General features: G+C 40.3%; 1 protein-coding gene across 1 annotated transcript in view; it reads left to right on the plus strand.

Moving 5' to 3' along the window:
• The first annotated feature begins 3,851 nt into the window (after nt 1-3,851).
• Nucleotides 3,852-17,812, plus strand: part of STMN2 (stathmin 2) — a 50,368-nt gene continuing 36,407 nt past the window's right edge. Inside the window, exon 1 of the mRNA XM_021688183.2 lies at nt 3,852-4,200. Within this exon, the coding sequence (XP_021543858.1) occupies nt 4,182-4,200 (19 nt within the window). The 5' untranslated portion in view covers nt 3,852-4,181. The remainder of the gene's footprint in view (nt 4,201-17,812) is intronic.

Below are 17,812 nucleotides of genomic sequence, written 5' to 3' on the forward strand. Positions count from 1 at the left end.
CTCTAGCAATATTTTTCCTATCTTACTAACTTTTAATAATTACTTTAGGATTCTTTCCCAGACACTTGATTATTAATAGCAGAAAATCATATGACTACATTAGATTACATTAGCTAATCCTCCAAAGCAACTGTTCCTCCCCAGTTTGGAAAGAAATCAACACTTCAGGCCTTGTCACAGAGATAATACACAATACACTGTAACCCACAGTAATTAAAATCTGTTAGCACATCTTTGACTTCCACAACTTCCTCTTACTGCTGTTAAAGATTTTAAAAAGTTGGGGCACCTGGGTGGCTCAGTTGGTTAAGCAACTGCCTTCGGCTCAGGTCATGATCCTGGAGTCCCGGGATCGAGTCCCGCATCGGGCTCCCTGCTCGGCGGGGAGTCTGCTTCTCCCTCTGACCCTCCTCCCTCTCATGCTCTCTGTCTCTCATTGTCTCTCTCGCAAATAAATAAATAAAATCTTAAAAAAAAAATTTAAAGATTTTAAAAAGTTAACAAGGGTCTACTCATGTGAGTTCTATCCACCTATGTCTTTTAGGGAATGAGCAGCATATAAATAAACAATAGTAAACAGCTTATTCACTGCTCCCAACATGAGCTAAGCAAAGAAAGGTGGTTGAAAGTATCACTATGGTTTCACCAGGTTCATTCCTTTTGAATTATGTTCAACAGTGTTTCATTATTGTTGTTATTAGTTCACAAGCATTTATTGACTTACAACCATGTGAATCATGAAGCCAAGCAACAAAAAGGATATAAAGATATACACTACTCAGGCCCTACCCGTAAAAACTTTAAATGTATTGGAAACCATAAACATAGTATCTATAATTTATTAAGTATCCCAAGTTTTTTAGGCAGTTTATACATTATAACCCTTCAGTCTACCCCAAATCCTAGAAGATAGGTAACTGTTGGCCTTATTTTACTTTTTACAGACCTAGTACCTATTCTTTAATTTGGGTATCCACCCATCCTTATCAAAACCACTTGCTTCAAGGAAAGCTGATTCTTATCTCCAGACTGCTGGGGCCTACTCTACTTCTCTGTAGTTAGATAAATAAAAAGAAAAAAAAAAACACCTTTTATTATCAGAGCCAGTTTGGTTGTTTTTTTTATACTTTGCAACCAAAACACTCTGATACACAGGATAATATTTGTCCTCCAAAATTAATAGCATTTTCTTAAAGAAGTGGGGGTTACATTTTCTTTCACTGTGTATTTTTTAGACATTAGGGAGAAGGTTGGCTGATTTCATACTATAAAAGCCCGAAATTTCACTAAATAAATACTTGTTGGGTGAATGAATTAGCTGAACAAATGATGAATAAACTATTGAATATAAGATAATTCTCTGTTCCTGTTTGCCCCTATCCTCCCAGGCCAAGGTCCATGAGTGAAATTGTTATGTTAAAAGAAAAGAAAGAACAATAATTGATTATAAGTCAGCTCTTTGAATTTATTTAGTTTTTCTTCACCACTTGATGACAGCCTGCTATCTCTATATTCTATAGTAAAACATACTAACAACCTACCCTCTCCCCTGCTTGACATTACTTGAAAATCACGCATAGCTGAAGTTAGGTGACTAGTGCCCAGAAAGTCAGAAATAGAAAAGAGACACACATCTGACACTTGCCCCATGGATACTGACCTCCTTCTCATATTCCTATCCATTAGTAAGGCATGTTCACCATAGGATAAGAGATTAGACAGTAGAATGTGTGTTTTGTCTTGTTTAATTAAAAGTGCAAAAGATCTTACTCAACTGCTAGTGATAATTGTTAAAGACATTAATGCCATGACTTAGGGATCTTGTTCTCCAAGGAAGTTAAAGAATATGTAAAGATGATACATAGCCTAAGGGGAAAGGGGGTGGTGGGGAGAAGAGGAATACTCTAAAGATATGAGTCACACAGAATGCTGAAGATCCTTATTCTCACACTCGTAACTACTCCACTGAGAAGGAATTAGCTCTCACATTTAAAGAGGGAAATGACCATAGAAAGGTAGAAAATGGTTATTTATTTCCAGACCTTGCCAACTTCCATACTGCTCTATTGCTGTGTCATAGTCACAGACCTGAACAGTGACAGGAAAAATAATTTCTAAATCTTCCTGTTCAAGAAGTAATTTTATTGATCCCCACTTTATCTTTTATTTTTCCTATGATTCAGCAGGTTAGAATTGCTCTAGTTCCAGTACTTTCTATCACTCAGCAAGATGTCCATGGGGTGTAAATGTCTTACAAGTTAATAGGAGGTGAATAAATTTATTTCAGGGGCGCCTGGGTGGCTCAGTCGTTAAGCGTCTGCCTTTGGCTCAGGTCATGATCCCAGGGTACTGGGATCGAGCCCCGCGTCAGGCTCTCTGCTCGGCGGCAAGCCTGCTTCTCCCTCTCCCACTCCCCCTGCTTGTGTTCCCTCTTTCGCTGTGTCTCTCTCTGTCAAATAAATAAATAAAATCTTTAAAAAAAAAAAAAAGAAAGAAAGAAATTTATTTCAGCACCAAGGAGAGTGCCTGTTATTTTTCAGATGGTTTATGTGTTCAAAACTGCATATTATTCATGAGGCTAGAAAGAAATTTTGAAATGTCATTTAATAGAAAGCTGCTAAGAATTTATCTCATCCATTAGAATAATCCCAATCATTTCTATAAAATTTCAAAATTGCCAAGATTTTGTATATGTTCATGATTTCAACAATGTGCTTATTCTTTTAGCTTTCAAACACAAGGAATTAGCAATCCTTTGCCTTTTTTTTTCAAATGTCAAAAACCACAATTTCTGAATGGATCTAGAATGGAGGAAGGCTCAGTGAAACCACAGAAGTGTTAAATTAACAGAGATTAAAATCTACATGAGAACAAGGTCTAGAATCTTTTTCACCGTTGTGTCCTCAAAGCTTGGCACATGATAAATGCTCAATGAATATTTATGTGAGTCTTCTGAGAAAGAATGAATTAATGAATGATGTTCATTAAGTCAACCAGAATTAATTAGTGAATATCTTCTCTCTAATGAAAGGTCACTTTTTTGCACCTGATCTGGGAGATCCTCACATACCACATTGCTCTCAGCCTGAAACCTGAAAACGTCTTTCTTTGGCCTATTATCAATGGAGTCTCTGGATCTCTGCAAAATCATGCTCCAGATCACACCTTTCATCTCCATGAAGCTTTCAGTATAAAGGTTTCTCCTTTGAGAAACTTGCAAAAGTCACTGAGGTTTCAATCCATGTAATCCTACATCTCCAAGACAGAATGGCATTATCCACCTATGGTTCCTCCAATGCTCAAACCAATGGTTCTGCCCTGTAACCAGATGGACAAGACACAGACACAGGAAGCTGACTCTCATCCTCCTCCATGAGGTCCCCAGGTAGACCATAACTATTTGTCCCTATTCCCAACAGCCCAGACAGCCCCTTCCTTCTGTGCCAAGAGTAGAAAACACCAGGCCTCACTCTGTTGAGAGACCTTCAAGAGTCCAAGACATCTGAGTCCAACTGTGCTGAGAGACAAAGGGCAATAATGCATTTCTGTTTCAAGCTACCACCATAGGCAGACATGGGGTCACCCTGGGAGACCAGAATCTACCAAAACAGGGCCAAAGGTGAAAGAGAAAACATGAACAAGTAAAACCACAATGTTTAAACAGATGTTTCCAATAGTCAGCAAGTTGTGAAGACTTCTCAAAGCTCTAAATCCTTTTTCCTTTTTATGTCTATTTGTGCAATAAAACATGTGTGAACAAAGTCAATCCTGGCTCCCAGGTAGACACAGTCCAGTTCTTAGCTCTTAGGAGGCTTCTGGGCTAAGGCTCCACTCTACTTGGACTGTACTATCAGGCCCCCAAAACGGGGGGGAGCTGCCAGGGAAGGACTGATTTCCATTTCAAACTGCATTCTGGTACTTTGTACTCCAGCACCATTGGCCGATCAATATTTAATGCTTGGAGATTCTGACTCTGCGGGAGTCATGTCAGGGGACCTTGGGAGCCAATCTGCTTGAGCTTCTGAGTGATAATTATTCATGGGCTCCTGCCTCTTGCTCTTTCTCTCGCACGGTCCCACTCTGCAGACTCAGTGCCTTATTCAGTCTTCTCTCTCGCTCTCTCCGCTGCTGTAGCTGGACCCTTCGCCTTCGCCACCGCTCAGCATCTGCACATCCCTACAATGGCTAAAACAGCAATGGGTAAGGCATCGCGCCTCCTTCTCCCTCGGCTCGACCTGGAGCCCACCTCTCACCTTCTGTCTTAGAGCTTTGAAGGCATTCGGAAATATTTTATGAAGAAAAAGACGTAATGATAAAACAGAAACCGGGAAGGACGAAGGCAGTTCTGGGGGCTTGGGAAGGGCAAAGAGTGGGTCCCTGGAAATCTAAAACTAAAATTTTCTTTTGAAAGGTAGAAGCAGGTAAGTTGCCCTCCCATGGGAAGAGAATTTGTTCAGTTTCCATGTTTAAAATTAGGGCTCAATTGTTGGGGGAGGGAGCTACCTTTACTGTTTGCCTTAAATGGGGTTAAGGGACATTTTGGAAAGTGCTTTGTAACATCCTTTATTTCTTCTCTAGTTAAAAAAAAAGAAAATGGGGAAGAGGAGAGGGAGGTGGCGGAAAGGAAAAAGAAAAATGCGAAGTCAAATCGGTCCCTTCCAGGTTGTTTGAAAGATGGGTGGGGACGGCGGGTGGGGTGGTGGCGGGCGGAGAACGGGGCAAATTTTATGGTATTGTCTCGTCGGAAAAACCGCTAGTCCTGGGGCGCGGTGCGGGGAGGTTAGGGCGGGGGATGGGGTGCTACGCTCCTTTGTTTTAGGGAAAGGGAGGGGAAGGAGAAAGGAAGTCGGGGAGGGCATGGAGGGCGCGGGTGGGCAGCTGCAGGGGCGGGGAAGCGCGCGGTGGGGAGGGGTGGAGGGACAGCGGTTTCGCAGGCGCTGGGGTGGGGTTTCTTTGTGTGAGGACGAGCGGTCCCAGGGGGAGGCACCTGCAGCGCTGGGCGCACAATGCGGACGGCCCCACCCTGTGTGAAGCCGCGCCGGCGCCCTCACTCCTCCCCCCTGCGGGGTGCAGCAGCTTCAGCCGAAAGAGGGCCGGGTGGGGAGCGCAGCGCGACACCCAGGAGCCCAGCCCTGGGGCCGGGGGGGGGGGGGGGGACAGCAGCGCCACGCCCCGCGCTTGTCGCTCCTGACTCCGACTCGGCTTCCGAATGAGACCTGACCATAGCCCCTGCCTTCCCCACCCTGGCCTCATTGTTCTGTTTTACGGAGAGAAGGAAAAAAGTGGATTAGCCTTTTTCTTTTTCAAAATCACACTGCATAGGGTGACTAGACATTGACGCGGATAAAGGCTTCTTTGAGCTCATTGATCGTTTTGGGTAAAAGCTTTGGGAACCTAGATAAGTGTAGATATAATAATACAGATACAAAAGAGGCCAACTTCTTAAATTGAGCCACGTGAAATACCCGTCTTCTAGGTCAAACAGGGCCAAATAATGGCAATTTTCATAGGCTCAACCTATATATCAGGGAAACAGTTGAGACACAGAGATCGCCAGCTGGTTGTGCGCCTCTAAGTGCCCCACGGTTCCAGCTCTCGGTGGCCCCCGGGGTGGACAGGCAGGGAGGGGCCCGAGGTCTGGTGACTGCTGGAAACACCATCTCCCCCGGGACCCGGTGCGGGATGCGGAGAAGGGAAAAAGCGATGGACAGGGCTCGCTCTGCACAGCTCCGCCCTGCCCCACCCTTTCCGCGGTGCTGGGAAGACCTCGGGCTCCGAGGCGTGGGGAAGAAACGGACTTGGGGAGGGGCGGTTGAACGGTCTGCAGTCCTAGAGCCCCTGCAGTCCAGAACAGCCCAGACACCCCCTCGCTTGGCGCAGACACCCGGTGTTGCTCTGAGAGCTGGCGCCGAGCCCCTCCCAGCCAAGAGGGTGTCTCTGCAGAAAAGCTGGCTCGAGCCCCGCCCGGCCATACAAAGGCGCGGCCCCACCCCAGCCGGCGGCGAGACCGCAGAGGTGACCCCTTCCCAGTGGTGCGGGGAGGGTTTTTCTTTTCTTGCTCTCCCACAGCCCGCGGAGTTCAGGCTACTTTCCCCCCGCTGAAGCCCTCGGCCCAAGCCGGGTTCTCTATCATTTCCCGGGAGTAGACCCTTTGGATAGTCTCTCCGGAAGGGACCCTCGCTAATCTAGCAAGGCGCGGCTCGGCCCCACCCCTCCCAGCGGCGGCCGGGACCAGTCAGCCGCTGGCCGGGTGGGGGCGCACTTGGCGAGCCGGCGCGTGGAGCGCTGCCAGCCCTGCAGAGCCCAGCGCCGCGCCCTGTGCTCCCCTCCCCCGAGCTGGGCGCTCGCCCCCGCGGGTGCAGCCCGGGAGACGGGTTTCTGCGCAGTGTCCTGAGCTACCCCGCTTTTCACAGTTCGCGATTCACCCGCAAGTCCAGAAAGGTTCTCAGAATGAGGGATGGGGCGGTCTCGCTCTGCGTTCTGCAGCCCATCGAGAGGTTTCTGCTGCAGAAGGGCGGCTACAAACTCATCATTATCAGTATTATTTCAAATCATTATTATTATTATTATTACTTCATGACTCAATGGCCTTATTTGTTCAAAAGGTTTGAATGTTTGAATTTGGTTAAGGATTATTAACCCTTGTTGCACTCACTTTTCTTCCTTCTACTCTTCCCTTCCTTCTCCCCCACCCCTTAAAAAAAGAATTTTTTGTCCTGTTGTTCATTTTACATTATAAAGCGAATGTATTTTCAATTCCTGTCTGGATTACATATGTTCTTGTGGGTCGGATATTATGTGCAGGTGCTTCCTAAGGGTAGGGTTTGTGTGCCAAAAATTGCTGGAAAATTCTCCGCAGATAATTGTTTGTGACTGCAATGGGTAAAATTATGCATATATAATTGAGATGTTATGATCTTCACTGTGTATTCCATAAGGTCATATCTATCAATCAATATATATAGGTTATGCATAAATTTTTAACTGTTTCTTTTTTTTTTTTTTTTTGAAACTGTTCTTGCAATTGCTGATTCTTGATACAGTCTCAATCCTGCACAGAAACCTGGATCGTGAAATGGTAGCCACCATCCCATTAATAAAAATCCCACCCAAAATATGACAAATGCAAGGGTCCTTTCTGCCATGAGTAAGCTGTATTTGCAAATCATGAAGAGAAGTACAACCTCTACAATACTAAAATAATGGATTTTGAAATCGTTTCAGTTGCAAAGCATAATCAATTAATCACCAGGGTGGGTGCTTTTTCCTGATTCATTAAACAATTATTCAGCATGATTGTACTAGGTGCATATAGTATTCCCCATTATCTATTCTAATGAAGTGGGCACCTTCTAAATGGATATATCAATAACCTGAAGTGGAAAAATGAAAATTTGGTCAGGATTGCAAGATCATACTGAAAGAGAAATAGCAGTAGCTTATCAATTAATTATATATATGGTTAATACCAGCTGAGTAAGCTGAGCCTGCAATAAGCACTATGTGACCCAATGTAGCCCAAATACATTTATACATGATGGTATAAATTAGTAAACCTGGTGGTGTTTATCTACATGTTAAAATTCTCTGAAAGTATATTTTAAAATAATAAATAAGATTGAATGGTTTTTAACATTAAAGTCTGGAATTTTTTTCAGTCACAATTCGCAATGGTTTTGTGAAGTGACCTACAAATTTGTAGTAAATTATTCTATCCTAAGGGGGAGGGGATTATTTTTATTGTGAGAAAATTGCCTCTGCTCTTAGTCATTAACATTTTTAGCAGGATTTTATTTGTTGCACTAAAAACACATTTACTTACTTTGGGGATTTTTTAAATTATTAATGGATAGATTGTGGAATAAGCATTCGGCCATTTGGGCCAAGCTTGTTCTCTGTGATGAAAAGGCTGCAAGAGGCTACATTTTGCCACATTCCTGAGTGCCCGTCAGTCCTTTCAGAGTGCATGGAGCTGATTCACGCAATAAAATAGTTTTCCACCCTACAATGTAGGATCAAAATAGTTACTTAATTCTGTGAATATCTAGTAGTTGCTTTCATCCAGAATTTCAAGTTAAATCTGTACAGTTAAAAATGAAATGGGAGATGAATCAATCACATATTTAATTGAGCATTTTTGTTATTACTGAATCCAGACCATCTTAAGGAAAATTCCTGATTTATCAGTCACCACTGTTTTTTACTCCAACTGAACAGGACTGACTATATGCCGCATTCCACCTCAGGAGCTCTTTGCTCACAAGGATGGATGACACTTTCCCTGAGCACGTGGCTACCTGCTCTGGGTGTGGCCACTCCCAAGCTGCTGAAACCTCATTCCAGCTCACACCAATTTCCTATTTGTTTCTTGGAGAAACACACACTATACTGTTGTCACAGGATCTGTGACCTTATATGAAAAATGCAAGAAATTTGCCACATAGGAAGAAAATACCAAATTAGCTGATGACCCAGATGTTTCCAGAACTGAGGCTGGTTCTCTTTCCTGGTTCTCTCAATTGGAAAACCTTAAGAGTCCACATTAGCTTTCACCCACTAGAGGGCAATCTAGTTCTCTAAAGAAATAGGTGATGGATTTTTTTTTTTTTTAACCCAGTTTCAAATACTATTTAATAAAAAAATGTTTTTAATCTGCAACATTCAACTGCTTATTCAATAAATTAATGCCATACTTTACCCTACTGGATGAAAAGAGTTTGTGCACTTTTTCAAGGAGACTGATAAAATGAGTGGCAATGGGTGTTAACCCTGGTTAGTCATTCTCTTACGATTTTACTTTCTAGTTTTATTACATAGCTATTATAATATTATTTATGTTACTTTGGGGAGTTTTTAGTACATGAATGGTAGAAAATGGCCAGTAGTAATAGCAAAATTATTTAGGAACAGAATGTTTTAATGTTTAAATAAAGGAATAAATTAAACAAAAACATAGTTTACTTATTCATTTATTTAAAATGTGCTGAAGATGTTGGGGACATACCCGAATGTCAGTGTCCACCTTCAGGGAGCTTGCAGGCTAGCAGTTAAAACGTAGATACAAAGTGATACTGAGGAGGTGGTACCAAAAACAAGCATAAACTAATTTTTAGGCTCATCAAAAGTAGATTTTTTCTATGTTTGCATTGGCAGAGATTTTTTTTCTCTTATGTTTCGCATAACTATAATCCATCTGTAAAATATTTAATAGTTTCATATTACTGTGCTCCTCAAACTTTAATGTGCATATGAATTTTCTGTGATTTACATTAAAATGCAAATTCTGATACAGTAGGTCTGGTTGAGGCCAGACATTCTGCATTCCTAACAAACTCCCAGATGATGCTGATTCTAACCACGGAACATGTCAGTTTTAGAAATAGAGAATTGTGATAGACGTGTTCCTCCCATAATAAGCTTTGGTATTAGGTCTTAATATTTTCAAATGCATGGCAATCTTTACAAAATATTTCACTTCCCCCTTCGTACTCTTAGGGATTTTATTCCTCTGGGAGTTATTTGTTCTCTGCCATCACTTTTTTCTTAATTGGATTTTTAAAAATATATTCATATTGTAGGACTCAGCAGAAGACCTTCAAGAGAAATGTGGAAAATGAGAATTTGGCTGTGTGTGTGTGTGTGTGTGTTAGAAAAATGAATATGGCTTGTGGTACAGTCGAGAAAGATGATAAATCAATATTGCTAGCTTACTGTTATTTACAAAACAATGTGCAGAACAAAGAGTTCAACTCACAACCTTTTAGTCATGGGATAATCTAAAATTTGCCTAATTTCATGTGCCATATAGTTAATCCCATTTGCCATATAGATAATTCGCTACAGATACTCCACATACTGCAGAAACTAAAACAGATTGAACAGCACTAAAATTGCCTTTCAACATAGCCCATACTTGTTACTTACCAAATTATTCTAACAGAGAATTTCTTCCACATGAGAAAATTATTGATAATTTACTGAGTATGACTGCATAATTGAAAACAGATTATGTATGTGTTTTCTCCTTACTTAAGCCAATAAAGGACCTCCATTATTCCATACTAACTTTTTAAGAAAGTCAACCTAAAGGAAAAAAAAAAAAAAACTGGTCTTCAAAGAATAGCACCAAAAATACCATATGTCAGTGCTCTCATGCAGTGGGGTGAATTACCACATTTCTGGAAATGATATCCTACAAAATTATACTATACATAAAATAATCTCAAATTAGAAATGCATATCCCAAATAGGGCACTAAAATCATAGTCCCAAATAAAACTGGCCGTAGAGTTGTAGGATATATTATTATGCAATGTAAGGTTGAATTAAGCCTCAAGGTTATCCATTCCTTTGTTGTTGTTATTGTCAATCAATGATTTTCCTCTGCCACTGTTCTCTTTCAAGATTCATTTTTCCAGCATAGACATAAATTTTAGAGTATCTATAAGAAATGATTTTTACTGATTGATTTAATCCTTATATAGCATATATAACATGCTAGGCACTAAGCACTTTACACATTATTAGTTACATTAATCATCCAATAAATCTAAAAAGTAAGTACTTTTACAGATGAGGAAACAGAGGCACAGAGTGGTGAAGTGACTTTTATCTAAGATCACACAGTTGGATATGGAACTTGAGTCCAGGCCATCTGGTTCCAGAATCTGTCCCTTTAACCAGTACCGGCTACTCTTATAAATGCTCCATGTCAGAGGTGTTCCCACCATGGCAGTCAAACCTGTGAGACCGCCATTTTGTCTAACAAGGCTGAGATGGTCTTATCCTTTCTTAGCACAGACTCACTTTAAAAGGAGATACCTTCATGGGCGCCTGGGTGGCTCAGTTGGTTAAGCGACTGCCTTCAGCTCAGGTCAGGATCCTGGAGTCCCTGGATCGAGTCCCGCATGGGGCTCCCTGCTCAATGGGGAGTCTGCTTCTCCCTCCGACCCTCCACCCTTTCATGCTCTCTCTCTCTCAGTCTCTCTCTCTCAAATAAATAAATAAGATTTAAAAAAAAAAAAAGGAGATACTTTCAAACTGATGACTACTTTTAATTGCTAACCTGGGGCTTATTAAAATAATTGCCTTGATTTAGGCTTTTGGGGGAACAAGAGCTATGAGACCTTGGGGGTTGTAATGTATGGCGCACATGGCTATCTGAAGGCTCAGCTAAGAGAGTAGCAGGGACTTCTGATGTGGACACACCATGATGACCAGTTCTGGAAAGAAAAAAAAAAAATCTTGACTTAATCTAATCAATGTCGTCATGGTTATCACATTTTAAAAGGGACCCTTACCTCCTTCCATAGACACTAGATATTTAACTTTAATATTTTGTTTTATGAAATAAATCTAGAACTAAAAGAGATATACTACCCAGGCATCCACATTTAGTATAATCATTCGGTATTACTTCAAGACTCTTCCCCTTATTACCGCAAAAGCAAGCAGACAGAGGAAGGCTCTGAATCCCTTGTGAAACATTTTTAATTATCTTTTAATAAAGGAATCAGGTCCTGTCATTTGTCAAGGAGACATTTGCAGTAGTAAAACCTGTGTTTATACAACCCATTTTTATTAGCCACGATTAAAGATAACATTTTGTGTACATTTGTTCTCACAAAACACTTTTATGTGAATATAAAGGTTAATTAATGCATTTCGGCAGTCATTTGCTAGTCATCTGGAAATATAGCTTCTCTAGGAATTGTACTTAAAAGAAACAGCTATACATTATACAAAACCGTAACAAAAATTTTAAGATTTTTCTCATTTGTAATTTTGTCGACCTCCAGTTTAAAATATTTAATACTTGGAAAAATTACAAAATTCAAAAAATTTGACCAGAAATAAATAATTAACAGTTTTTGTATAGTACATTAAAAATAACATTGCCTGGGACTGATTTTTTTTTTAAGCAAAATCATAAAGCAATGCCTGTATGAGTGCTTATTTAGCAGTTATTCTTTTGGAATAATTATACTTTTGATGTCAGAGTTTGTACACCATCCACAGAACAAGTAACTAGTGTAACAATAGATCATCAGAGTATCAATCTTTCCACCTTTCAAGTTGCAGGTCTTTATATCAGGATAAAAAGAAAAGGATGAACTCTATCTAAACCTAGTTCCACAAATACTTGTATGAAAGAGCATTTTAAGCTTTAATTTTTTGTTAGCACTCTATTCCCTCTTTTGGAAGATTTTTTTCAACACCCACCCCCCCCACCCCACCCCACTCCTCCACCCCACCCCTGTGCACCACAGCCCCAGTTTGATTTCCATTCAATAACACCACTCGAAGTGAACCTAATGATAATCTTTCAGTTCTGGTATCCTAGTAGACAGAAGCTTAACTCGTGACAAAGCTCAACCTACAATAAACTGACTACTGCAAAACGGACACCAGGAAATCTCATCAAGATGTTCCTTGTTATCACTTCCAGACTCCCATGGGAAGGGAGCCTCATTGAGCTGACACGAGAGTTATCATAGGCTCCCTTGGAACCTTGCTCCGGAACATATTGTCCTTATGACTGCAAAGTTCTTTGTTATTCCCAACACTAATATCTGTTGTTGTAATTTAAGTCTTACAGCTTTATCTGAGAAGCGCCAGTTAGCATCCTTCTCATCCTTCTCATTATCACCATTCAAACGCATGAAAAATTACCAGAGTCAATTCTAGTCTTTTGATGCACAGATTACATGATCCAAAACTCCCGTCATTTTAAAAGTTTTTCATTCTACTTCAGACTTACCTTTTCCTTTTATATTAAAAAGAGAGCAGACAAACATAGAAGATTGAAAAATTATAAAAGGTTCAAAAGAAATTTAGATAGCATGATCTATCTATACTGGGCCTTGTAGTTCTTAGAAAATATTCACTTCCTCTAGCCTTTTTAATCTTCACATAGTCCCTATGAAATGGGCATAGTATACATGTTGCTCTGTTTAAAATGAGTCAATTTAGGCTCAAAGAATTTACCCAGTCAAGTTCATATGTGGTAAGCTTCAGGGCCAGGGCCAGAATATGTGTCTAATAAAGACATATATATACATATATATATAATATGTATTAGATATAAACTCTATATGAATATAATAGTCTAAAATATATATGTAATAAAAAATAAAACTAATAAAATTTAGCATTTACTCCTGTAAGTCCTATAAGCAAATATGCACACATGAGGGAGGTCGTACACGAAACATATTTGCCTTTAGTCCAAAGTCATTAGTAGTTAATGACAAGACTTACCAAATAGATACAAGCACCAATTCTCTTCTGAAGCTAAGTATCACGAGAATATAAATAAACATGATTCTCTTGCTTGGGGGAATTTAGTCTTTTGTAGAAGACAAGATTCTGTACATATAAAAAAGTTGAATGCCAATCGTAGTAGCTTATAACCATAACTGGAAGTCTCCACCATTTTAAAAACTTTATTGTACTACCCTACAGTATTACAAGACAGCACATAATGCTACACAAAGAATATCAGTTAGGAAGTACTACAATCCACCCAGAGGATACAAACTTGAAATATCTAACTAGTCTCCTCTATCAACCAATCTAGCCAGGGAATCCCTTAGTTAAAACGTTTCTCAAACTTTACTGAGCATCCGTAGCACTCAGCTCCCACCCCTAGAGGTTCTGATTCACATTCTGTGGCTCTGAGGTGGGTCTCATTAATTTGCATTTCTAACAAGCTTCTAGGGGATGCTGACGCTGCTGGTCCAGAACCACACTTGGATCAAACCTAATGCTGGTGACCGTTGGGGTCCCTGGCACAGTGTGGGGAGCAGCATGGCCCTCTAGTGTGATTTCCCTCCTTTGACCAGCTCTGCAACTGGTCTCAAGAGAATAGAGGACTCAAGAAAATAGAGGACTTAGGCCCTAACAGCTCCGCCCCTCTCCATATGCCGCCAGTGCTGCATTGCTGGAAGAGCCCAGGAGCAGGGTCCTGAAGCTCTGAGCCCTAGTCTTGACTCTCTCAGCTAGCCAACCTTGGTCAGGTCCCTTTTTCTCTCTGTGCCTCTGTTGTAACATCTGTAAAGTGGCGAGATACTGCCTTGTCTGTTTCAGAGGGTCCTTTTCAGAACCAAGGAAACAAATGTGAAAATGATTAGTATCTGTCAGATACTATATAAATGGAACCCCTTACATTATGTGTCATTAGATAGAATGCCTGGATATTTTACCCATGTACTGATGCACATTTAGTGAATGAATAACAAGGGAACAAGGAGCACAGAAACTGAGTCATTTGGGGTTTTTGGTTTTTTTTTTTTTTTTTTGAAAAACACTTCCTAAATAATACATTGAAATAAAATGTTGAGTGAATTGCTTGGGCAACAGTATCTGATATTTTGAAGGACTTGTGCTTAGGTCCCACCCAAGATTCTTCTTTAAAATTCTTAAATAAATGCCGACTGAGAAGAAGCACTTACTCATCCAAAGTTCAATCTCTTGCAGTCAGTCCCCACTCATTTTTTTCCCCAACCCAACCTTCTTTAAGGGAAGGGTGGGGAATAGTGGCCCACGATGGCAGCCATCAAGCTAAGAGAATTGCTGAGCAAGGCAGGGGTGCCCCTGCAAATAGAAATACAAAATATGAGAGGGTTGAAAAGGAAAAGGTAAAATTCAGTACAAATTGTTCTGTTGATTCCATGTTTGCCCCTTACCAGCACCACCTTGACGTTCTCTACCCCCTGAGTCTGCCCCATCGAGCAACTGTACAAAGCAACCCAAGCCCAAATGTTGGCTTAAAGCTGCTTCCAAAAGTTAAAAACAAAAGGGGAGCGCTTTGTATAATAGAAAAAAAGCAACTCGTCATGGAGCTCAAAAGAATGCAAAATGTTATGAAAATTAAAGACAGTACTATAAATTCCCTACCCCCCAAAAAAAAGCTTAGGTCAGGAACATTCCTATTACATGAAAGAGAGCTCTCTGGCAGATTAGATGTAGGTTGCATATTAGATGGACATAGTTTTGAAGCCTGCCCCACTACTCACTATCAGATAATCCTTGAGCAAATTATCATTTCTATACCACAATTTTCTCAAACATGAAATGGGGAAAATAATGCCACCTAAATGCCACCTAATATGGTTGTTATGAGGCTTAATTAAACAGTTGAATGTTAAGCACTTTGTAATAAAAAAATTAATCTCCTTCCAAGACCCCCTAAATAGATGATGAAAACACTAAATAGAAGTAATCATTTAAAATAAATATCTAGGGGCACCTGGGTGGCTCAATCATTAAGCATCTGCCTTCGACTCAAGTCATGATCCCAGAGTCCTTGGCTCCCTGCTCCATGGGAAGCCTGCTTTTCCCTCTCCCACTCCCCCTGCTTGTGTTCCCTCTCTTGCTGTGTCTCTGTCAAATAAATAAATAAAATCTTTAAAAAAATAAAATAAACATCTAAATTCTCGTGATTTGGGAATTTCCACATGTAGTAATAAATCTACTAGAAATTACTTGGAATTTAAGAAATGATCACTATTCAATTCTTTGTGATAGAGGGAGAGCTGATATTATATTTATGATGCAGCTACCAATATAGTGTATCTCCAAGACAAATCCACCCTGGGCAATGCCAAAATTAAAAGTACACTTTTCTTGCATTTAGTTCTCATTTTGTTTTTCACCGTCAAATATTTTGTATCTCATCCTACTTCAAATATATATAAAACTCCAATAAAATTGACCATTCTTGTCTGCCCAGTAAGGCTCATCTACATAAAATGTCACATTCAGTAGAAATAATAAGAAACATTAAGATGTGAAAGTCTACACTAAGTTCTCTTAAAGAGCAGGAAGGAAGGCACCTGGGTGGCTCAGTGGGTTAAGTCTCTGACTTTTTATTTCTGCTCAGGTCATGATCTCAGGGTTGTGAGATCTGCCCAAGCCCCTTGGCAGGTTTTCACGCATTGGGCATGGAGCCTGTTGGGATTCTCTCTCTCTCCCTCTCCCTCTGCCTCCCTCTTTCTCTTAAAGAAAAACAAGAGAGCAGGAAAGGGGGGATTATATCATGTAGCGCGCACACACACACACACCACACACAGTCTCCTCTCCTTACAGTCTTTGTTTTTTTTAGATTTTATTTATTTATTTGAGAGAGAGAGACAGAGATAGTGAGAGAGTACAAGTGGGGAGGAGAGGGAGAAGCAGGCTCCCCGCAGACCAAGGAGCCTGATGCAGGAGTTGGAGCCTGATGCAGGAGTTGATCCCAGGACCCCGGGATCATGACCTGAGCCAAAGGCAGACGTTTAACCAACTGAGCCACCCAGGCGCCCTTCTCCTTACAATCTTATTAACCCATCAGTTTCATGCGATCTCCACAGCACTTGGCTATTGTGAAATCCCTCCCCCTTGCTTCCTCGGACTCTTCCCTACCTGGCACTCTCCTGCTGTCCTTCCATTTCCAACACCCTTCCTCCAGTTAGATCTTTTCTTTCAGAGATAACTCCAGGTACCTGCTTATCTGGATCAATTTAGCCTTCTTCCTCTCCATCCATTAGTAGATGGGGCACAACAAAGACACTAGGGCCAAACAGTACGAATGTAATATTCCTTAGATGACTGTGGTGGGAAAAGACTATGGATACGTAGAGTTTCATATTATTCCTCAGTCATTCATGACAGTAACACCTTTTCAATCAATAGTGTTTCAGGTACCAGTCAATATAAATCTGGAAGATGTTAGCAGAATGTAATCATTAGAATAATAAAGATATCCTGAGAAATCAAATTAACATTCATCTGGCATCTGACTTTACAATGGCTGAAGGGAGGATAATTGACTACCAATAGAAAAGAGCATTTTAAATATTTTGCCTCCAAAATTTCATATAAATGTATGGTACATAAACTAGGAATTATATTTATGACATAACTGCAGGCATATTAATATGTGCTTACATTTACAAGGGTTGTACAGGCCTTTTTCAAATTAGATACTGTTGATTATAGCAATCTCCATATAAAAATACTCAATATTTTTTCATTTGAAGGCCATAAAATACAGGTAATGATAGACTCCTACTTTCTCATAAACATAGAATAATGACAAAGGAGCAACTTTATATGAAAGCATTAAAACAATGTAAATCCTCACAAGTTCATAATACATTGCACCTGGTAGGAAAGTTCAGCTTTAAAGAAAATGTAGACATTTCCTCATTTAAGAAAATCTAGCAGGGTTCTGAAATACCTAGCCAAACACAAAGTAAAGAGAAAAGAACTGCATCTCTCTATCAACCAAAAACTTGGCTTAAAAAAAGAAAGAAGTCTAGGAGTAGAAAAAAGAAAAGAAAATGAAACTCAGTATTTAGGATGAAAATTTTTTTCTAAGTTCAGGGCTAACATGGAAGAAATTAAATTAAGTAGCTTTGAAAGAATTGGATTTCGCTCACTGAAATTTTTCTTAAAATGAAATCTTAAAAGAGTGTTCACAGTTGCAGTCTGTATTGGTTACAAATTGCGAGGAGCTATGTTACAATGTACCCAAGAGAAGAAATGCGGAAAAATGTAACCTGCAGAGAACACAGGACTTTGTGTCCTGCTTGCCTGGTGGAAAGAAAGCTTATGCATCTAAATTAATTGCAAGGGGAAACCGTCACTCCTGACAAATAACAAATAGCCCTGAAGTTTTTCTGTCCAGAAAACTACACGTTTTATCACTTCTGCTAAATTTTAGAAGTGACTGGGGAATACGTAGGGTCGTCAGCTAAGAATTGCTTCTGAGAAAGGATTTGCTCTCCTTGAAGCAAATAAGTAGTAGCTTCCCCAAGTCAAGCAAGCT

This window comes from Neomonachus schauinslandi, chromosome 4 (genome assembly GCF_002201575.2).
Source record: "Neomonachus schauinslandi chromosome 4, ASM220157v2, whole genome shotgun sequence".
Classification (NCBI taxonomy): domain Eukaryota; kingdom Metazoa; phylum Chordata; class Mammalia; order Carnivora; family Phocidae; genus Neomonachus; species Neomonachus schauinslandi.